The sequence below is a fragment of the Podarcis pityusensis genome, assembly GCF_964106645.2.
Source record: "Podarcis pityusensis genome assembly, chromosome: 3".
Lineage (NCBI taxonomy): Eukaryota > Metazoa > Chordata > Lepidosauria > Squamata > Lacertidae > Podarcis > Podarcis pityusensis.
Genome location: NC_138026.1, coordinates 79,907,858 through 79,930,202, shown reverse-complemented (window position 1 = coordinate 79,930,202; position 22,345 = coordinate 79,907,858). Strand labels below are relative to the sequence as shown.

Genomic DNA, 22,345 nt, shown 5'->3' with positions numbered 1-22,345 from the left:
AGAATTTCAAACTCTAGCCCAGACTACATCTTTGGTTGGGGGAAACTCAAAATCTTCTCTGACAGATGAGGGGCAATGAGACAGCCATATACATTGGTCAAATGTTACCCTAAAACAAACTCCCCAGTTATATACAATTTGTATTAATTTTATATCAATTCATAGGTAGGTAGGTAGGTAGGTAGAAAGAAAGAAAGAAAGAAAGAAAGAAAGAAAGAAAGAAAGGTAGATAGGACTTCCAGTAAAAAGGGTGCAGGGTTACATGACACTTTCTGTTTAACAAAAAAGCAGGAACTATATTCTTGGTAGCTTTGCCTTTCTTAGAGCACATGTTGCTTTTTAAAGCTTGCAAAACTGGTTTGACCAAAGATGGTACCTGACACATACATACATGTGTATGTGTACAATGTGTACAATGACAGAAGTGATTTATCTACAACTGTTCTTTCATATAGCTGAAAAAGTTACCTGGTCAGCCTCTATAGCAGGCATAGGCAAACTCTAGATGTTTTTGGGACTACAACTCCCATCATCCCTGACCACTGGTCCTGTTAGCTAGGGATGATGGGAGTTGTAGTCCCAAACATCTGGAGGGGCGAGTTTGCCAAGCGTGCTCTACAGAATCCTAGTTATGCAATGAAAAGTGTGCATGTGTCTGTCTCACAAAGTTTTTATGCCATTTCTGAAAAGGTTCCTACCAGATTTTCAATTTATATGTGCTCCTTTTATTGGGTACAAAGACAAAAACGTAAATAAAAGAGTCTTCAGAAGACAATGGGTCATTGTGTCTGGCTGTTAACCAGAAGGTTGGTGGTTTGAGCTCACCCAGGGACAGCTGTGGGCTGGATTCCTTCATTGCAAGGGGTTGGACTAGATGGCTCTTGGGGTCCCTTCCAACTCTAATTCTAAGATTCTGTATTAATTACTTTATTATATATAATGGCACAATGGTCTGCTGAAGTTGCATGAAAGATTTCAATGAGAATTAAACCATGTTCTCACAATGAAAGTGATTCTCTTAACTTAATGCATCTCTATTAGGAAACTTATTTATATTTCTACTTAATGTTTGCATTCATAAATGGATTGAACTGAGGATAGTCTTTTCAAAATAATCTCATGAAACCTGTTTCTATCATTTGTATTAAGCATTCCATTAATTTTAAGAAAGCAGGTTCTAGAGCCCCAGGGCCTCCATAATAAGTTTATATCTGGAATATCCAAAAGCTAAATCTATTGCTCTTTCACTCTTTCTTACAGTATATTTTTATGTGTAAAAAGAAAGCTTAGTTAACCTGCATCACAGTAGCCAATGTGACTACCTCCAGATGTTGCAGGGTTACAATTCCCATCAGCCCCAGCCAGCAGACTCAATGATCAGAGATCATGGGAGTTGTAGGCCAGCAACTTCTAGAGGGCACCAGGTAAACTGCCACTGATCTGCATAATGCGGGCATATCAAGTTTAGATTAAGTAATGAAAGGTTCTCACGGTTTACGTATTATGCTGTTATGCACATAACTCTTTGCACTTAAATGATACTTAGGCCTATCTATTTTGATGTTGAAAAACTTCCCATGGATTTCTAATTTTCAGGGGCCTATTTTTATTCCCAAATGGGTATCCAAGACTGCCTGACCCAATACCATCTACAGGAGAACATGGATGGGAGACATTTGAGGGATTGGCTCTTTGGGTCTCAGGCAGAAAGAGGCCGGACTTTTATTACTTTCTCTAAGTGCTCACCATGGTTTCCACTTATTAAATCTGTGAACTTTCGAGCTAGTTATTTGAAAAATCTTTTGTCTGCCCTGTAAAGAATCACCTTTACAGAGCTGTGCTTCCCGTCGATGCCTTCAGTGCTTCTGGACGGACAGTACAGTAAAATATGCTGCGAGGAAAGACTCCCTGGGGGCAACCACGCATGGAGGACATGTAATTATGCCATTACTTATTGCGATGCCCACACAAACCCAAGCATGGGCATAGCCAGGATTTATGGGTGTGGGTGTGTGCAGAACCTCAGTTAGTTAAGTATTTTTATTGACTTGTTTGGGGGTGGCAGCTGCCCCTCCCGCCTGCCTTGGTTATGCCCATGGACCCAAGGGACTGATTTATAAAACCTGTGTTTGCAAAGGACATTAATTTAACCAGGGCAGAGAGGGTGAAATGGCTGCTGAGTGACGCTGATAACTCTCTAATTTAGAAAGTAGCTCCCTATGCCCTGGAAATTGGCAGCTAGGAAGATTATGGCAAAATAATTTGATAAACTAGCAAATTTAGTTTTTGGAGATTTAATTTGTATACAGTGGTACCTTGGGTTACATACGCTTCAGGTTACAGACTTCGCTAACCCAGAAATAGTACCTCGGGTTAAGAACTTTGCTTCAGGGTGAAAACAGAAATTGTGCAGCAGCGGTGCAGCGGCAGCAGGAGGCCCCATTAGATAAAGTGGTGCTTCAGGTTAAGAACAGTTTCAGGTTAAGAAAAGACCTCCAGAACGAATTAAGTTATTAACCCGAGGTACCACTGTATTTTGTATGAGAATTACCTCTTATTCTATGTAACAAAGAATTTAAGCAGATTTAACAGAGGCTTTATTGTATATGTAGCGATTGTTCATGTTTTTGGATGATTCAATGGCCTTTGGCTAGTGCAAGAAAGTTTATGATGATGATTGAGAGCTTGCAGGGCAGCAGCTGAAGAAGGAGCAAAAAGGGTTTTGTTGGGTTGAAATCACGACAGACGAGTGGCAGGTGTCATATGAGAGGCGTCTGCCGGGGCAAGCCCCGAGAACTCTCTTTTATTGAATATTACAAACATTGCCACAGGTGTGCTTGTGGCTGATTGGTTGATACAAACACAAAGCATCTTGTTGCTGATTGGTTAACATAGGTACAAGGCGGGAATTACATATAACTATTTATCACTGATAGATCAAAGAATGAGAAACGGAGCTGGAACTAGACAGGCATGAAACCTCCTAATTAAATTATAACTAAAGATTAATATTGAGAGAACATAACATGAAGGAATACAACAATCACGTTCCGTAGATGTGGTCAGCAATGCATTAAGAACAGGTCAGGATACACTGTTTCATGAACTCAATGGGAACTGTTCAGAACATTCTCAGACTCTTGTGCAGAAGCAGAGAAAAGATTATGAGCGAGACTTCCCAGAATGCAAGAGAAAAGAAGCAATAGTTCTCATAGTCCCATAATGCCACAGTTATGTGCAGTAAGAGAACTGCAGAAAGAAAACTTCCCTTCAGGGTTTTCTTGTGTGTGTGTTTCTTTGTGGCTGATTAGCTGCTCTCTCTATGCAAAGGTCAGAGGGGGCAGGGTTTCTGTTGAGGCAGGTGATTAGCTGTGGGAGGAGCTTATCAGAGCTTGCAGGGCAGCGGCGCGCGCCTAGTGGCGCATGCAGTTTGATCCATCTTTTAGATTTAGGGGAGCTAGTCTCAAACGTTTGTTGGGGGAGACCTAGGTTTTTTGGGGGGGGGAGTTATTTGTCCTGTCTTCACGCTTTTTATGATGGAGGACCGTTGTAGCCACCCCCAACGACACGTTCTCAAGATGGAGGGGGAGGGAACAGCTGCAGTCGCCTGCGGTTCCTGCGCAATGTTTGCCATCTTGCCAAAGGTTGCAGGCAACTTTACCTGCAGCAATTGCATGTTGATTGCCCTCTTAGAAGACAAAGTCCAGCAACTGGAGGAACGTGTAGCTACGCTCCAAAGAGTTAGAGAGCTGGAGCTCTTCTTGGAAGCAACAGAGCACACCGTCTCCACCAAGGAGGAGACAGGGGACTCCCCTGAGAAGGAGGCTAGTTCACCAACACAGGAGCCAGATATATGGAGAAACGTGACTCAAAGAAGTAGGAGGCCCAGGGTTCTCTCTGATTGTTTAGAAATACACAATCGCTTTGAGGTCCTCTCCCCTAGGAAGGAAGACGAAGAGCAGACTCCATTTGAGGATCTCTCCCTCATTACAGTTGATCAGGTATATGAAGACGAGCAGCAAAGTCAGTCCTCAGGGAATGTGCAGGCGACCTTGGAACGGACAGCTCACGGAAGAACCCCGACCAAACCTAAGAGGAGGCGTGTAGTGGCGATAGGGGATTCCCTACTGAGGGGAACAGAAGCAGTGATCTCTGGGCCTGACAAAATGTCTCGGGAAGTGTGCTGTCTCCCTGGGGCTAAGATCCAAGATGTAACTGGACGACTGCAAGGAATCATAAAACCCACGGACAAATACCCCTTCCTCTTGGTTCATGTGGGAACCAATGACACTGCAAGCAATAGCCTCCAGAAGATCAAAAGAGACTATGAGGCTCTGGGCAGGAAATTGAAGCAATTAAATGCACAAATTGTCATCTCATCTGTCCTACCAGTTGAACGACGTGGCCCAGGGAGAGAGGGAAAAATAGTGGAAGTGAACAGCTGGCTTGGCAAATGGTGTAAACAGGAACGGTTTGGATTCTTAGATCACAGACTGCAGTTTCTTGAAGATGGACTTCTGGCAAGCGATGGGCTGCACCTCACAACAGTTGGGAGGAATGTTTTTGCCAAAAATCTCAGAAACCTCATCAGGAGGGCTTTAAACTGACTAATGTGGGGGAGGGAGACAGTGCTCCTGAAGGTAGGAGTCTATCAATTGATGAAGATGATCATCCAAATGTCATAGACCAAATGGAGCAAACAGCACGCAGACCTAGTGGTGGGAGGAAAAAATCCTTAAATAAGAGACACGGGGGAATGATTAATGGACTTCAATGTCTGTACACTAATGCGCAAAGCATGGGAAATAAACAAGATGAGCTTGAGCTCTTGGTACAGCAAACTAAATATGACATAATAGGCATCACTGAAACCTGGTGGGATAAGTCCCACGATTGGAATGTAATAATGGAGGGATACAATCTATTTCAGAGAAACAGACCAGACAAGAAAGGAGGAGGAGTGGCGTTATATGTCAGGGATGTGTATACCTGTGAAGAGATCCAAGATTTAGAACCTCAAAGCCAAAGTGAGAGCATTTGGGTCAAAATTAAGGGAGAGAAGAATAACAGTGACCTCATTGTGGGAGTTTACTATAGATCCCCAAGCCAAACGGAGGACATAGATGATGCCTTCCTGGAACAGATGGCCAAGCATGCAAAAGGGAGGGAGATAGTAGTAATGGGGGACTTCAATTACCCGGATATTTGTTGGATATCAAACTCAGCCAAGAGCATAAGGTCAAACAGATTGCTCACTGGCCTTGCAGACAACTTCATTGTCCAGAAAGTGGGAGAAGCAACAAGAGGAACAGCCATTTTAGATCTGGTCCTAACCAATGTTGATGACCTGGTTAGTGGGGTAGAAGTGGAAGGATCATTAGGCGCGAGTGATCATGCTCTTCTGAAGTTTACTATACAGTGGAAAGGAGCAGCCAAGCATACTAGGACTCAATTTCTTGACTTTAAGAAAGCCGACTTCATAAAACCTAGGGAAGTGCTGGGTGAGAGCCCATGGACAGTAATACTAAAAGGAAAGGGAGTTCATGATGGCTGGGAGTTTGTTAAGCGGGAGATAGTAAAAGCACAACTTCAGGCAATACCAATGAGACAGAAACATGGAAGGTGCCTAAAGAAGCCAGGGTGGCTATCTAAAGAACTTTTAACTGAGTTAAGATTTAAAAAGGATGTGTACAAAAAATGGAAAAGGGGGGAAACCACCAAAGAGGAATTCAAACAAATAGCCAGCACGTGTAGACACAAAGTCAGAAAAGCTAAAGCACAGAATGAACTCAGGCTTGCTAGAGAGGTTAAAAGCAACAAAAAAGGCTTTTATGGGTATGTTCGTAGCAAAAGGAAGAACAAAGAAACAGTGGGGTCACTCAGAGGAGAAGATGGTGAAATGCAAACAGGGGACACAGAAAGGGCTGAACTCCTCAATGCCTTCTTTGCCTCAGTCTTCTCCGATAAAGAAAACAATGCCCGACCTGAAGAATTTGGAGCAAATGATTCAGCAAAGGAAACACAGCCCAGAATAACTAAGGAGATAGTACAAGAATACTTGGCTAGTTTAGATGTATTCAAGTCTCCAGGGCCAGATGAACTGCATCCAAGAGTATTAAAAGAACTGGCAGATGTGATCTCAGAACCACTGGCAGTCATCTTTGAGAATTCCTGGAGAACAGGCGAAGTCCCGGCAGACTGGAGGAGGGCAAATGTTGTCCCTATTTTCAAAAAGGGGAAAAGAGAGGACCCAAATAATTACCGCCCAGTCAGTCTGACATCAATACCAGGGAAGATTCTGGAGCAGATCATTAAGCAAACAGTCTGCGAGCACCTAGAAAGGAATGCTGTGATCACCAATAGTCAGCATGGATTTCTGAAAAATAAGTCATGTCAGACTAACCTGATCTCGTTTTTTGACAGAATTACAAGCCTGGTAGATGAAGGGAACGCAGTGGATGTAGCCTACCTTGATTTCAGCAAGACATTTGACAAGGTGCCCCATGATATTCTTGTAAAGAAGCTGGTAAAATGCGGTCTTGACTATGCTACCACTCAGTGGATTTGTAACTGGCTGACTGACCGAACCCAAAGGGTGTTCATCAATGGTTCCTCTTCATCCTGGAGAAGAGTGACTAGCGGGGTACCACAGGGTTCTGTCTTGGGCCCGGTCTTATTCAACATCTTTATCAACGACTTGGATGATGGACTCAAGGGCATCCTGATCAAATTTGCAGATGACACCAAACTGGGAGGGGTGGCTAACACCCCAGAGGACAGGATCACACTTCAAAACGACCTTGACAGATTAGAGAACTGGGCCAAAACAAACAAGATGAATTTTAACAGGGAGAAATGTAAAGTATTGCACTTGGGCAAAAAAAATGAGAGGCACAAATACAAGATGGGTGACACCTGGCTTGAGAGCAGTACATGTGAAAAGGATCTAGGAGTCTTGGTTGACCACAAACTTGACATGAGCCAACAGTGTGACGCGGCAGCTAAAAAAGCCAATGCAATTCTGGGCTGCATCAATAGGAGTATAGCATCTAGATCAAGGGAAGTAATAGTGCCACTGTATTCTGCTCTGGTCAGACCTCACCTGGAGTATTGTGTCCAGTTCTGGGCACCACAGTTCAAGAAGGACACTGACAAACTGGAACGTGTCCAGAGGAGGGCAACCAAAATGGTCAAAGGCCTGGAAACGATGCCTTATGAGGAACGGCTAAGGGAGCTGGGCATGTTCAGCCTGGAGAAGAGGAGGTTAAGGGGTGATATGATAGCCATGTTCAAATATATAAAAGGATGTCACATAGAGGAGGGAGAAAGGTTGTTTTCTGCTGCTCCAGAGAAGCAGAAAATGGAGCAATGGATCCAAACTACAAGAAAGAAGATTCCACCTAAACATTAGGAAGAACTTCCTGACAGTAAGAGCTGTTTGACAGTGGAATTTGCTGCCAAGGAGTGTGGTGGAGTCTCCTTCTTTGGAGGTCTTTAAGCAGAGGCTTGACAACCATATGTCAGGAGTGCTCTGATGGTGTTTCCTGCTTGGCAGGGGGTTGGACTCGATGGCCCTTGTGGTCTCTTCCAACTCTATGATTCTATGATTTTTATTTCCAATTTCAGTTAAAAGCATATTCAGAGCTGTATGGCTGTGGAAATTTACCTGGGAGGAAGCCGCCTTGGGCTTAGCTCTGCAGCGGGCAGAGGAGGCTATTGCCCAATACAAAATACTTTTAAATGCGCCTGGAGCAGAGCACAGAACGTTAACATTTTGATATCCAACCTGCACCCCAATCCGAAAACTGCATTCTTGAAAAATAAATACAATCTAGCACTGCATTTGAATGTTTAAGTGTGGAGTTTCGCAGCCTTTGGGGCGCCACTGGTTCTGCCGCGCGAATATTACTGAACTATATTTCCACTTTGTCCTCGGGCTACTTGCGCCGTGGCCGCTCACGGTAAGAGCTGCGCGAAATTTGCTAGTTACGGTAGCGAGGGAGGGGCGAGGATATATTGGGCGCGCGGCGGGGGCGGGGTGAGTACAGCGCCTGCGTGCTCGAGCCCGCGAGGCGCGCTCACCGTCCCTGCCTCGCGAGCCTCGGTGAAAGGATTTGGCGCCAGGCGGGTCTCTCTTCTGCAGCTGCCGCAGCCACCCGAGCCAGCCACCTCCGCCCAGACCGTATCGAGTCCGTGCAGCCGCCGCCATGAGCTGCTCCCCGGTGAACGTGAAGAAGCTGAAGGTGTCGGAGCTGAAGGAGGAGCTGAAGAAGCGGCGCCTCTCCGACAGGGGCCTCAAGGCCGAGCTCATGGAGCGGCTCCAGACCGCGCTCGACCAGGAGGAGGCCGGCGGGGGAGGCCTGGCCGGCGGAGAACCCGGCAACGGCAACGCGGAGGAGATGGGCGAGGCCGCTCCGGGCAGCGGCGGAGCCCAGGAGGAGGACCTGGCCCTGGGAGGAGGAGGAGGAGGCCCCGACCAGGCCGCGGCCTGCGACGACGATGAGGAGGCCGAGTTCGGCGTCTGCCCCGGGGAAGAGGAGGAGGAGGAGGGCATGGAGCTGGGCGAGGAGAACGGCGAAGGGGTGGCGGCCGGAGACGAGGAGGCGGCCGAAGACCTGGAGGACGACGAGAACGGCGACGACCAGGGCTTCCAGGAAGGGGAGGATGAGGAGGAAGAGGCCGCCGCCGGCGCCGCCACCGCAGCCACCACTAGCAGCAGCAGCGGCGGCGGCGGCAACGCCAACGGCCACGGCGCCCAGCAGCAGCAGCACGGCGCCGCGGCAAAGGAGGCGGCCGGGAAAGGCGCTGCCGCCTCGGAGGCCTCGGCCTCGACTCCGGCCTCCTCGGCCCAGCCCGGCGCGAAGCAGCTGTCACCCGCCCAGCAGCAGAAGCCCGGCGGGCCTGCTCGTCCTGGGGGTGAGTAGTGCGTGGGACCCGGATGGGCGGCGGTTGGGAGCTCAGCAGCGAGGTCAGGGTCCGCCGCCATCTTTCTCTTCCCCCCCTCCCCCCATCTCCACGGCCACCGCGCCTTTCCCCCCACCGCTGTCGGTGGAAGTGGGGAAGGCCCTCCCCGCGCGCCTGCCTTTGGGGATTTCCAGGCCAGGCCCGCCGCGTGTCTCTGCGGGGGGGGGGGGGAGCTTTGCGCCATTTCGCGAGCGTGGTGAGGAAGGGGCGCGCGAGGCGGGGGGAGGGGCGACTCGCAGGAGCCGCTGGGGCGCGCTGTGGAACGTGCGAGGGAACGTTTTGTGCTGTTCTGCGTCACATCCGTCCGTGGGGCGCTGTGGGCTCGAGTTCAAACGCTGAGTACAATGGAGGCGGAGGAATCCCTTTCGCAAAGCTTAGGCCGCGCGCGCGTGCCGAAATCAGGCCGTGGCGGGGGGAGGGGGAGGATGAGGAAGAGGTGGGCCTTTGGAGAGCCGCTGCTTAGGCGCGATCGTAGATCCAAGCGAAGACTTTCCCTGCTAACTCTGGAAGGTCAAATCGACAGCGGCAAACGTCAGAGGAGGCAGACCCTTTAGTTTTCTGTGCACTTGAAGTTATAAGATTTACGGGAAGCATTGTTACAAATGCGCCGCGAGAGTAGATGTTTTCCTAATAAGAGTAAAAAAAGTACGCTGTATTTTATCGTTTCTAACGTATCTTATTTCCCTCTTTAAAAAAAACGAAGGAGAAGCTAAAACTGAGCAAAAACCTGGTGAGAAAAAAAGGGGAGTTAAGCGGCCACGTGAAGACCATGGGCGAGGGTATTTTGAGTATATTGAAGAAAACAAATACAGCAGGTAAATCACTTTGGCGTGTTAAAGTTTTTCATGAAAGATTTTAATAATTTCGATTTGTTGAACTCAAGTGACTGACCTTTTTTTGTTGGCCAGGGCAAAGTCTCCTCAGCCACCTGTTGAAGAGGAGGATGAACACTTTGATGACACAATGGTTTGTCTTGATACTTGTAAGTATAAAAACACGCTTGTCGTTTAAAACAAACTTCTAAGACAGTCTGTTGATTCTTAAAAAATTTTTGGGGGGGGAGCCATTTGTGTACCTGAGGTACAATTCCTGCTCTTCTCTGAAATTTTAGTTTTTCAATGCATTAGCTTTGAATTTAATCAGGAGAACACAAAAGTGTAAAGTGGTGTTCTGTGCAAAAAGTGAGGCACAAAGGGAGAAACTGATGCTTTCAAAGGGGAACCATTATTTGAAAAACAGGGAGATATGAGATATGCTAATTGTGTAACACTACTTTTGGAAAGTGGTGGAATTTTCCACCTTGTATCGCTTAGTATGTCTGCAGATGTTGGTTGGCAGCTGCAATCTTGATGCCTCCCGTCTGCGGGGTATATTTGGAGTCCCAAGTCAATCTTGAGTTTTATTGGTAAAATAATGGAAACTGATAAGGAATATGTTTGAAAATTGTTACCAAATGATAATTTAAGGGCATGTGTATTCTAACAAGATGATAAGCCATTGTTTGAGGTTGTAGGTAATTTCGTAAGCTTTCACTTTAGAGCTTCATGCACAATCAAAATGACTTTATTAAGAACAATGAAACTTTAAAAAGCTGTGAGAAGTTATTCTGGGACAGTCTACAGTTACTTTGGCACATTTGCATTGCTCATGGAAAAGTAGTGAACTGTTGCACAGACAAGTTTATAGAGGGATTATGGAGGTATTTCCAGAAGACAAAGTGGCTATGCGAAACTAATCCTTGGTTTGAAAAGTGATAGTACTGGGCAGTGAAGCTGCTGATTGTTGGTGTTTTAGAAAATTTCAAATTCATATGCTGCAGCACAAGATAAAGAATAGTAAACAACTTTATCATGTGCATGTTTACTTAAGTAAATTCTACCAAGTCCAGTTCAAGCTTAGTGCTGTATTGGATATGTCTAGAATTGCATCTTAAACTGCAGTCCTCTGCACCCTTGGAAGTGAGGCCTACACTTTCTATTTCACTTACATAATATGAAAATATTGTTTGATAGAACAATTGAGAGTATTTCTAGCAATGTTTCTATCTCTGTTTGAATAGTGTCTGACTCAATGGCTCTATAAAAAGCAATAATCTCTTGAGGCGTTGAGACATTTGTATTATAGGACAACTTGTGTTTTGCTGAACATTGTCATCTTGAAATCCTTTCTCAATCTACAGCTTATTCATGGAATGTGGTATCAAAATAAGTTTTACTCTGATTAGACCCATTGAAATTAATGAACATTACAAAGTCAGGTCAATTAATTTCAGTGGGTTTACTTTGGGTAAAACTTAGTTGCATACCATCCAATGGTTCTTAGGTTTTATATACTAGAAAACAGAATTAGATTTGGCAGAGCACCAGATAAGAGCACATTTTAAGTGTCTGCACACAAAGCTAGCCCAAGACAAATGATGATTACCGTATTTTTCACCCCATAGGGTGCACCTAGTTTTTTGGAGGAGAAATAAAGAAAAAAAATTTATTTCCCTGCTGGGGCGGGGGAAGCCCGAGCTTCCCCCGACCCCAGCCCCCAGAACAGGCTGCTATCCGCAAGCCGTGGGAGAGCTGCACGACTTCGCGCAGCTCTCCCACGGCTTGCGGATAGCTTCCTGAAGCCTGGAGAGCGAGAGGGGCCGGTGCGCACCGACCCCTCTCGCTCTCCGGGCTTCAGCGAAAGCCTGCATTCGCCCCATAGGACGCACACACATTTCCCCTTCATTTTTGGAGGGGAAAAATTGTGTCCTATAGGGCGAAAAATACGGTACTTCATAGGGTATGTGTGAAAATACATCATAGCTAAGCTAAACATAGATAATCCTGATTCCAGAGTGAAATAAGATGATAAGCTTCGGTCTTGAGCAAACGCCATCATTTTGCTTGAGAACCCTTAAGTAAAAGGGGGACTGAGTTAAATTTTGACTAATTCAAGAGTTACCTATTGTGACAAAGAATAGCACTAAATCAAACTGATGTAACTTGATTCTTACAGGTGTTCTCCACTTTTTTTGTTCGACTGTAGTTGAACAGATTTTAACCGTTTGATTTTCTTTTATTGACAGATAACTGTGATCTACACTTCAAAATTTCAAGAGATCGTTTTAGTGCTTCCTCATTGACAATGGAAAGTTTTGCCTTTCTTTGGGCTGGAGGGAGAGCATCCTATGGAGTTTCTAAAGGAAAAGTCTGTTTTGAGATGAAGGTAAGCCAGATCAGTATTGAAGACGGTTGTTCAACATTGTTTCTGAATGCTTATAGTTTCAGCTGAAATCAAGCTAAACGAGGAGAGGAGAAACTACATTTTATTATGGAAAATTACGTATTCTTGATTTCAACTGGCAGTCATGCCCATTTCCAAGATACTCCCAGTCTATTCCCACCTATATGCTCCCTAACAGTCAGCATTTTGTGGGTAAGTTCAGCCTTTAAAAGAGCTGGGGGTATTTTTCTGGAGTGTGTGCCAATTCCCCACCCCCACCCGTCAATACTGCCTCTCATTAGCATGAAAGGTGCTGTCTTTGCTGCACAGGCATGGACACTCAGAATCATTTATGTATGAGTATTAGGCAACTCAGAATAAAAATAGCTAAGACCATAACAGGTATTTTATCAGTACCTGGAAAATTTAGCAGTAAAGTGCTATTTAACACACTAAAGCAATTATCCAATTAACCTTTCATACAAAACCCAGAATGGTTTCTTCAATAATAATAGCATTTTGCAGCAGATCCTACACATAGTATGCTTATTACCATCATTCAACATAATGTGCTTACCTGGTCACCATCAGCATCTAGGGAGTTCACCCAAGTAAGGGAGTGAGTTGCCAGTAGAGGGATGGAATGATTGATCCCTCTTGAAACAGTCTGTGTCTCTGTGCTGGGTGTGGACCAGGGTATGTGTTTCCTTTTTGTCCAACATGGTCACATGGGAAAGGACCACGCTGTTCCTTGATTATTAGCCTGCTGTGTTGCAATGCTAGATTCCCAGCTGGTGGACTACATAGTGTTTAGCATAGAAACATGGCAAGCTGCACTTTTATGCTCTGTACACAAGGTGAAGCCAGTTGGTTGAGGAGGCAAAGAGCACTTGTTACTGGCTTGCAATATACAGTGGTACCTCGGGTTACATACGTTTCAGGTTACATGCTCCACTAACCCAGAAATATTACCTCGGGTTAAGAACTTTGCTTCAGGATGAGAACAGAAACCGTGCTCCAGCGGCACGGCAGCAGCAGGAGGCCCCATTGGCTAAAGTGATGCTTCAGGTTAAGAATGGACCTCTGGAACAAATTAAGTACTTAACCTGAGGTACCACTGTATGTTACTAGCCTGCAATTTGCTCATAAGAGGAGCTGAAAACTTTTTTTTTTAAAAAGTATGAAAGACTGGTAATTTTGGAGCCTGATTGACAAGGCTAGCTAAGCTATACTTTTATTATAACTAGTTAATAGCAGCTTTTTTATTACAAAAATAGGTAACTGAAAAGATCCCTGTCAAGCACCTGTATACAAAAGACATTGACATACATGAAGTGAGAGTTGGCTGGTCACTGAACACAAGTGGGATGCTGCTTGGTAAGCTTTTCCCTTAAAACATGGATTGTCATGGTGATTCGTCTTTTTGTAGGAATGGGTGTAGTACTTTTCTGAGTGCTTAAAAGAGGGAGATGATGAATCACTGTAGACAGAAAATGCATGGTAAAACTTAATTTTGAAAAAAGAGTAACTACAACCACTATTTTTGTTAGTAATGGTAGTTAGAAGTTACATTTGATCTATGGAATCTGTTCCAGAAAACTCAGCACTTCGACAAAAGGAATATAGTGAAGTGCCAGCATACCTGACATCCTCTATTTTTATATTGGGCAAAGAATAGTGCTTTGAATCAAATCCCTTAGCAACAGCACTCTTCACCTTTGTGCCTATTTCATGTCTCTGTCCGCCTGAGGAGCCTAGTACAGAAGGAATGGCTCCAGCACATGTAGGAATCGGAGGCTAATTCATTGTGTGCTTGCCAGAAGTGATTAGTTGGGTGAGAAGCTGAAGTAACATCCTACGCAGCTAATTTCCTTGGATTAGAAAGAAAATAATGGGACTTTCCCACCAGACCTGTGCTCTAAACTGAAGTTACTTCCTGAGCTCTCACATGAGCCATTCTCACTTTGCAGTGTACCATAGTGCTAGGATTCTGCAGTGGATGGGGGTTATCTGTATGGTGCAGCTTTTATAGAAAATCTTGAGATTGAATGTCGGGTTACAAATACAGTAATTCAGAACTTGAAAACCTCAATTGCAACTGTTCAAATTTATCAGGCGAGGAAGAGTTTTCTTACGGATACTCCTTGAAAGGAATAAAGACATGTAATTGTGAGATTGAAGACTTTGGTGAGAAATTTGATGAAAATGATGTGATCGGATGTTTTGCTGTAAGTATTTCTTTACTTGGAATGTCAATTTCTATTTGCTGCTGCTTTGCAGTTACCTGCTTTATAACAAAATGCACAACTTTATTTCCTTAATTAGGTATTGCACCTTTGCTTAACTTTCAAGTGTTCAGATTTCCCTTTAAATTTCCACTCAAGGCTTAAGTTCTAGATTTATTTCTAATTAATGAACCTGCCTAAGTTCATTTATGCTAACACTTTTTTTTTGTACAACAGAATTTTGATGGTGATGAAGTGGAACTTTCTTACTCAAAGAATGGACAGGAACTTGGCGTTGCTTTCAAAATCAGCAAGGAAGTTCTTTCTGAAAAGCCCATTTTCCCCCATGTTCTCTGCCATAACTGTGCTGTTGAATTTAACTTTGGCCAGAAGGATGAGCCGTACTTCCCCATACCAGAGGGGTACACCTTCATCCAGAATGTTCCCTTGGAAGATAGAGTTAGAGGACCCAAGGGACCAGAGCACAAGAAAGAATGTGAAGTAAGTAACGGTCCATTTTGAAATCATTGAAGCATGCCAGCTTGAGTATTTGTCTTGAGGCAGTTGATATGGGTACCACAAATGACAAGCCTAGTCTGTAGGGCAATTGGGGTATAAAATAAGAGCTTTCATTTTTTATGCCTAAACTCATTAGGTGGTAATGATGATTGGCTTGCCTGGTGCTGGGAAGACTACATGGGTTACCAAACATGCAGCAGAGAACCCTGGGAAGTACAATATCCTTGGAACAAATACTATTATGGACAAAATGATGGTAAGTTCCAACTCCTGCACAAATTTAGCATAGTTCTATGGGTGGTTCATCCCACTATGTTCAGTGTTTAGGATTGCAACTTTAAGGTAACTCATTTGGAAACTTGTAGCTATCATGTATCTATAGTAATAAAGCTTAGATGTCTTTAACTCATTTAAGGGTACTGCTTTAGCAGTTGATGGCGCACTGAAAAGCTTTATTTCTATGGAGCGGGTATTTTCTAGATTGTTCATTTGGAAACTTAGAAGAAGCTGTTATTCCCCTAAAAGTATACACATCCTGCTTGAAATATTGGAACTCCAGATTAAAATAAGTCTCACCTGGTTTAGCTGTAGGCTGTTACGTGACACATTTGTTTTGAGATTTGCATGGTATATTAATAGTAAAGTGTCTGAATTAAATATTGCAAGGCACTGAATGATGGGATAAATTGGGTTGGCCTGTTTAATTCTTAGGATTGATCTCATGAGCATTTAGAACTCTTTCAAAGCAAATCATGTATTGCAAAACATTGCCTAAAATGTTTTTGGTATTAGCAATTATAGACAATTTCTTGCTATTAAAAAATACCCAATGATAAGAACATTAATGGCAGTGAATGCTGGGCAACTTCTGTTTTCATAGGTTGCAGGTTTTAAGCGGCAAATGGCTGATACTGGAAAACTCAACACACTGTTGCAGAGAGCACCACAGTGTCTTGGCAAGTTTATTGAGATTGCTGCGCGTAAGAAACGGAACTTTATTCTGGATCAGGTATGGGGGCCAAAGTTCATTGTTTTACAAAATTTAGTTAAGCTGCCATTTGTTTAAGGGGGGGTGTGTAGATTCTAAACTTCAATGGCAGATACAGTTTATATATTGAGGCAATAAAGTTAGAATATTAGCAGTTGTACTTAGGTTTGTAATATACATGAAATCAGGGGGAGAATGGTTATCCTAGCCTCTACGGCCTAACATGTACATAACTTCCTTCTACTTGTAAACTTCTTTGCATTTATACATGTGGAGGTGAAATCTAAGCACACTAATTTAACTTAGCTCTAACAATGACAGCTACGTGTAGTAAGTTACTGCATTTTTTTCAGACAAATGTGTCTGCAGCTGCGCAGAGGAGAAAAATGTGCCTGTTTGCAGGCTTCCAGCGCAAAGCAGTTGTTGTTTGCCCAAAAGATGAAGACTACAAGCAAAGAACACAAAAGAAGGCAGAGGTGGAGGGAAAAGATCTTCCAGAGCATGCAGTGCTCAAAATGAAAGGCATGGAACATAATCTATACTGTGTTCTAGGATGTTGAGTATCTGTTTAAAGGAATAATGTAAAAACCTAAAGATTCAAAATTTCTTGCCTTAAAACAGTTATGCCTCTTTAAAAAAAACTGGAAGACTTCTGTAACTTTGTAAGACAACACTATATTGTGTTCCCTCTGCTGCAGCCCTTAATACTACTTAAGTCATGATATGCTTCATGCAGATGCACAAAGCTGTCTTGGCATAAAGTGCCCTAGAAAACGAAGCTAAACATGTTATAGCAGACGTGTGTTCCCAGTTCAACTTAATAGGGAGAATGTGTCAAAATTTTCAGGAATCTTGCTCCTACCCTGAAGTGATGATTACTTGTCTTGTATTCCTTTTATATAGGAGGGGAACTTTGGCTTTTTCTAATGGCTTCAGAAATAAATACTGAATATTCAGGACTCTCTATCTTGTAGGAAATTTTACTCTGCCAGAGGTGTCAGAATGTTTTGATGAAATAATCTACGTAGAGTTGCAAAAAGAAGAAGCCCAGAAGCTTCTGGAACAGTACAAAGAAGAAAGCAAGAAGGCCCTTCCCCCAGAGAAAAAACAGAACACTGGTTCAAAGAAAAGTAATAAAAAGAGTGGTAAAAACCAGTTTAACAGAGGTGGACAGAGAGGACGCGGTGGATTTAACATGCGTGGCAACTTCAGAGGAGGAGGTATCCTGTGCTCCTAAAACTGCTTCTTAAAATATCTTAATTTTTATACCCGAGGTCTTAGTTGCTTGCCCCAAAGAAGAGCAGAGCTTTGAGAATAGATCAGTGTGGATGGAGACAATGTCTTCATTTCTGAAGAAAATACAGCTGGAGGGGCCCAGGCATGGCTTTGATTTAGCAGGAAAGAAACAATGTAATTCAGCATCCTAAAGCTTAGGTGTACATTTATGGACAGAACCTCATGAAATCACCAGTGCTTGGGCTGAATGAGTTTTCGGTAGTTTGGGAGAGGGCTGTCACTATCTTTCCCCATAACTGTTCTTAAAGCAACCTCAGTTTGGACTCTATAACAGTTTTCAAATGCCTTGCCCCATGGGATTTCAATTTTGTCTTCCAAGTTCAAAGCTCCTTTACTAGAAAAAACTAACTTGTGCACAGGCTGAAATTAATGTCTATTACTAAATAGTCTTGTACTTCTCTTCCCCAACCCCCTGGGTCAAATTAAAGTATGCCATTGGGTCAATATTAAAATTCTAATTTTTCACAGTCCCTGGAAATCGTGGAGGATACAACAGGAGAGGTGGTAACATGCCCCAACGTGGAGGTGGAGGAGGCGGTGGCAGTGGTGGGGCAATAGGCTACCCATACCCCCGTGGTCCTGTCTTTCCGACCAGAGGTGGCGGTGGCGGAGGAGGTGGTTACTCAAACAGAGGAAACTATAACAGAGGTGGAATGCCCAACAGAGGGAACTATAACCAGGTAATTCGCTGTAGTCAGGAAGATGGCATTTTTGGCTGAATCTTTTGGTGCTCTCTTTAGCAACCAATACAGAAAGTATGTTTAAAAGTGTGATCCTAATAAATAACAATACTATTCCTGAAGTATATGATGTACAATGTTTTTTCAAAGTTTTATAACACGTGCAATCCTGTAGTGCTGAAACCTAAGTTTTTTAAATTGTACTTTTGTCTTACGCTGTTCCAGTAGTTTCTATCTCAAGGAACCGATGAGGTCTGTGCTCAGTGTCCTGCATTAGGTGCTCTCAAGGCCAATATATAGGAGCTGAAAGACATACAGTGGTACCTTGGTTTATGAACTTAATCCATTCTTAAACCAAAGCGTTCTTAAACCAAGGTGCGCTTTGCCATAGAAAGTAATGCAAAATGGATTAATCCATTCCAGACTTCTGAAAACAAACCCCTAAATCAGCAATTTAACAAGAATTTTACTATCTTTACAAGACCATTGATCCATAAAATGAAAGCAATAATCAATGTGTACTGTACTATAAAATAAATAAAACAGTATTGTAGATGATTAAAATTAAAAAATGTACGTGCACTGATGATAGTCATTGTTTGGATGTGGGGCTTTTATCCATTTCCACAGTCATGGGGGAGAGTTGTGAGCCCGCCAACCATATGGCTAGCGGCCGCAGCTTCCCTCCCTTGTGGCTGAGGGAAACGCCGTGATGACCCCCTTCTCTGATGCCAGAAGTGTGGCACTCAAAACGGGAGTGCACCCCGAATGGAGTACGTTCAGACTCCAAAAAAAAAATATGCAAACAAGAACACTCATTTCCGGTTTTGAAGTGTTCGTAACTAGGCTGTTGGCTAGGTTGTTCGTAACCTTGAGGTACCACTGTATTAGAAACATAGGGTTTTAGCAGAGATCCCATATATAATTTATGCAACAGTGCAGCTGTGCTTTTTGTATGAAGTCCTGTTTTCTAATCAAGCATGTTCCTCCGTGGATAGATAATGGAATGGGCAGAAGGTAGATTGGAATCTATTGGTTTATTCACTCTGAACCACCCAGACCTGTAAGAATCTCTGGCTCATAGTAGTTGTAGCAGAATTACCCCACCCCATAAACATTAGTATTTAAAATAGATTTGAGTGACATTACCATGATTTGTTTGTTTGAAAGGATTGAGCCTGTACCTGTGTGAAATTCCTGGGTTTAAAATTAATCTAAACCTCAAGATTTTAGTAAAAAAACACACACAAGTAATCTCACAAGCCTCTGCACCATCCCTCTGCTAGGTAGCATTTCATCCAGACGATGATCATAAGACCACTGACCATGTAATTTGTATGTATAGCAAGATCAGCACCACATTTGTTATTTCCTGGTTTAGCCTGATTCCCCAACTTTCATGTGTTCAGGAGCAGTACTTTACTGGCATATGGGTAAATACTGACTAGCAAGAAGAATTTGGAATAAATGTCTCTTGCCAGAATGTTGCCTTGATAGTTAGGAATCAACAGCAACTGAAGTCTTTCTATCTGAAAGTTTATTAACTGAAACATTTTTGAAGTTTACTACAGATAGCCGTCTGGGTGTGGTTTTGGCCATTGAATGGTGAAATGTTTAATTAACTACAAATCAATTTCTTGGACTTTCGTTACAGAACTTCAGAGGAAGGGGAAACAATCGTGGCTACAAAAATCAATCTCAGGGCTACAACCAGTGGCAGCAGGGTGTAAGTAAACTTTCTCAATCTGCAGCAAAATAAGAAGTAACGTTAAGTGTATGTTTTAACAAGTAAACCTTTATGAGAATATAAATAGCTTAAGAGTAACGTTAGTACAAGATGTAGTTTGTTCGTAATTTGTACTTCATACAGTGGAACCTTGGGTTGCGGACGTAATCCGTGACGGAGGCACGCCTGCAGCGCAGCATCTGCGCACACGTATGATGCGATTTGGCACTTCTGCACATGCGTGAGGCGAAACCCGGAAGTAACCCTTTCCGGTGCTTCCGGGTTTCCCGTGGTCCGCAGCCTGAAAACACGTAACCCGAAGCGTTTGTAACCCAAGGTACCACTGTATGTGTAAACAATCATAGGAGTGGGATTAAAGTATTAGGAAGTGTCCACACTTCACTCCCAATTGCATGCTTCAGATGTTTTTCATACACACCTATGGAATGTAGAAATAAAATTTGCTGATATTTGACAATGGTTAACAGTGTTTATCTTGGTTTTTGCAGCAATTCTGGGGTCAGAAGCCATGGAGTCAGCATTATCACCAAGGATACTATTGAATTCCCAAATAAAATGAACTGATCCATATTTCTTCAAAACCTTCACAAGAAGTCGACTGTTTTCTTTAGTAGGCTAACTTTTTAAACATTCCACAAGAGGAAGTGCCTGCAGGTTCCTTTTTTAGAAGCTTTGTGGGTTTGATTTTTTTTTGTACATTTTTAATTGCAGTTTTAAAGTGAATCTTAAGAGAACCTCAGCATTGTGCACGATAAGAGAATGTCAGTATTTCAGGGTTCTGCATTTTATCTGTAAAATGTGACTTTTTTTTTACCACAACAAAAGTAAAATGTTGCTTTGTATCTGGTGTCCTCTTATTAAAGATTTTCTTTTCTCTTCTCCCCCCCCTTAAAAAAAATTATAAGAAACAGTCGAGAGTCATCAAAACAGAAAAGTTAGCAACCAGGCTTGTTGTGGCCCCATGAATACTAATACTATGTAAATAATGCTCATTACACTCCATCTTCCACTCCATCCTCTCTGTGCAGTTTCTAGGTATGGAAGAGGGGGAAGAGAAATAAGAATGGTCTTTTGGCAATAAGCTAGGTTGTATTTTTGTTTTTTAATTTGGCAAAGGGTTGAGGGTGGGGTTGCAAAGCAAAACCTAAAGATTAAATAGTGAAGGTGGAGTGCATGTAAAACCTGGTTGCTTTTGTCTGTGGAGGCTCAACTTGTGAAGGTACACACCATCAACTTTTTCCATTTGTTATGCATTTTGATTCTGAAAAAAGCTGGCTCTGCCCATTTCTTATTAAACAAACTTGTTGTAAATCCAGTTGTCTAATGGGATCTATATGAAGTTAGCTGTGTGTCTGTAACCTTTCCCCCACAAATACTGTGTATTTAGTGTGCTTGTAGTAGTAACTCCACCATTTTGTAAATGAAATTGTGATTCACCCATTTTATATCTAATTTTTAATCATGTTAGTTCTCAGATGGGTGTGTCTCCTTAGCCTGCTGATTTACTTATCTAAAGAAAGTGGGTGGAGAAATTAACTTTAGCCGTTTGTTTGCAATAAAATAAAATCATTTTACTCTTGTTCTGGGATTCTCACCACATTGGTCTAAAATCCCTTTAATGACTTTGAGGGGCAGGATACACAAATATAGTGAGATGTATATGCACCACATGCATGCTTTCACATAATAAAGAAAACCAGTTGATTAAGCAACTTAAAACACTTGACAAGACTTCTGGAATCAGGAATCCGGTAGTCCCTTGTTGGAAGGAATTTCTGAATTTCATGAAATGGATGGCAATATACCAGCACACAAATGTGTTAGTTTTGCAGAGAATAGCCAGTAGTATTTGTATATTGCAGGGTTGGTGCTTAGGCTAACAGAACTCTCAGTGGTGGTGGCAATTGAAGCTCATAAAGGTAAAGGGACCCCTGACCGCTAGGTCCAGTTGCGGACGACTGGGGTTGTGGCGCTCATTTCACTTTACTGGCTGAGGGAGCCGGCATACAGCTTCCGGGTCATGTGGCCAGCATGACTAAGCTGCTTCTGGTGAACCAGAGCAGCGCATGGAACCCCCGTTTACCTTCCTGCCGGAGTGGTACCTATTTATCTACTTACACTTTGACGACGTGCTCTCGAACTGCTAGGTTGGCAGGAGCAGGGACCAAGCAACAGGAGCTCACACCGTCGCAGGGATTCGAACCGCCAACCTTCTGATCGGCAAGCCCTAGACTCTGGTTTAGACCACAGCGCCACCCGCTCATAGCCAGAGTTAATATTTGATGTAAAATGGCAAATTAGTTTGGGCGTCTTCTAGAGAGAATATAGGTGGTTATATATGTCGTGGCTAGATAGCTTCTTTTACAGCTACACTTGGCAGGATTAGTTTGGTATATATTTGGAGTTCCTAGTGAATACGCCACTTCAAGTAAGCTAATGGTGCATCTGCAGGAGTGTGTAGTTGTGTTTCAAGGTTTATCACTGGATTCTACTTTTTAGAGTACTTGCACTAAGCTTATGAAAGAACAGGTTTAAAATGTTAAGTGCTAGGAAGGATTATCTAGATCATAGTCTTCAAGGTGCTGTGACGCCTGGTGTTTCTAGCTTTATATTTCTTTTGAGTTTCTCCCTGCTTTCTCCCATCTTTGCTGCAGCCTGCCACCCCCCTCTTGGAAACGCGCTACCTGACATGGAAACAGGTTGAGATAGGTCTAAGGGGTGGAGT

General features: G+C 43.3%; 1 protein-coding gene and 2 long non-coding RNA genes across 3 annotated transcripts in view; 2 read left to right on the top strand and 1 right to left on the bottom strand.

Annotated features, from left to right (window-relative positions):
* The window catches only part of LOC308472691, a 156,614-nt gene that overhangs the window by 112,478 nt on the left and 21,791 nt on the right, over nucleotides 1-22,345 (top strand). The window lies entirely within an intron of this gene.
* On the top strand, nucleotides 8,070-20,931 carry HNRNPU (heterogeneous nuclear ribonucleoprotein U). The gene is made up of 14 exons (XM_080997692.1): nucleotides 8,070-8,916; nucleotides 9,668-9,779; nucleotides 9,873-9,946; nucleotides 12,029-12,168; nucleotides 13,443-13,542; nucleotides 14,281-14,393; nucleotides 14,628-14,891; nucleotides 15,046-15,165; nucleotides 15,790-15,918; nucleotides 16,251-16,419; nucleotides 16,872-17,117; nucleotides 17,662-17,873; nucleotides 19,528-19,599; nucleotides 20,109-20,931. The coding sequence occupies exons 1-14, from the start codon at nucleotides 8,208-8,210 to the stop codon at nucleotides 20,160-20,162; spliced, it is 2,514 nt and encodes an 837-aa protein (XP_080853818.1). The 5' UTR covers nucleotides 8,070-8,207; the 3' UTR covers nucleotides 20,163-20,931.
* On the bottom strand, nucleotides 11,998-13,447 carry LOC308472737. Its single transcript, XR_013983691.1, has 2 exons — nucleotides 12,743-13,447; nucleotides 11,998-12,241 (listed from the first exon to the last, which is right to left on the bottom strand). It is a non-coding gene; the product is annotated as an uncharacterized lncRNA (long non-coding RNA).

Coding starts and splice junctions, on each gene's coding strand:
- HNRNPU (XM_080997692.1), top strand. CDS start 8,208: ATGAGCTGCTCCCCGGTGAACGTGAAGAAGCTGAAGGTGTCGGAGCTG. Junction 14,394..14,627: donor ATGTGATCGGATGTTTTGCT/GTAAGTATTTCT, acceptor TTTGTACAACAG/AATTTTGATGGTGATGAAGT. Junction 17,874..19,527: donor ACAGAGGGAACTATAACCAG/GTAATTCGCTGT, acceptor CTTTCGTTACAG/AACTTCAGAGGAAGGGGAAA.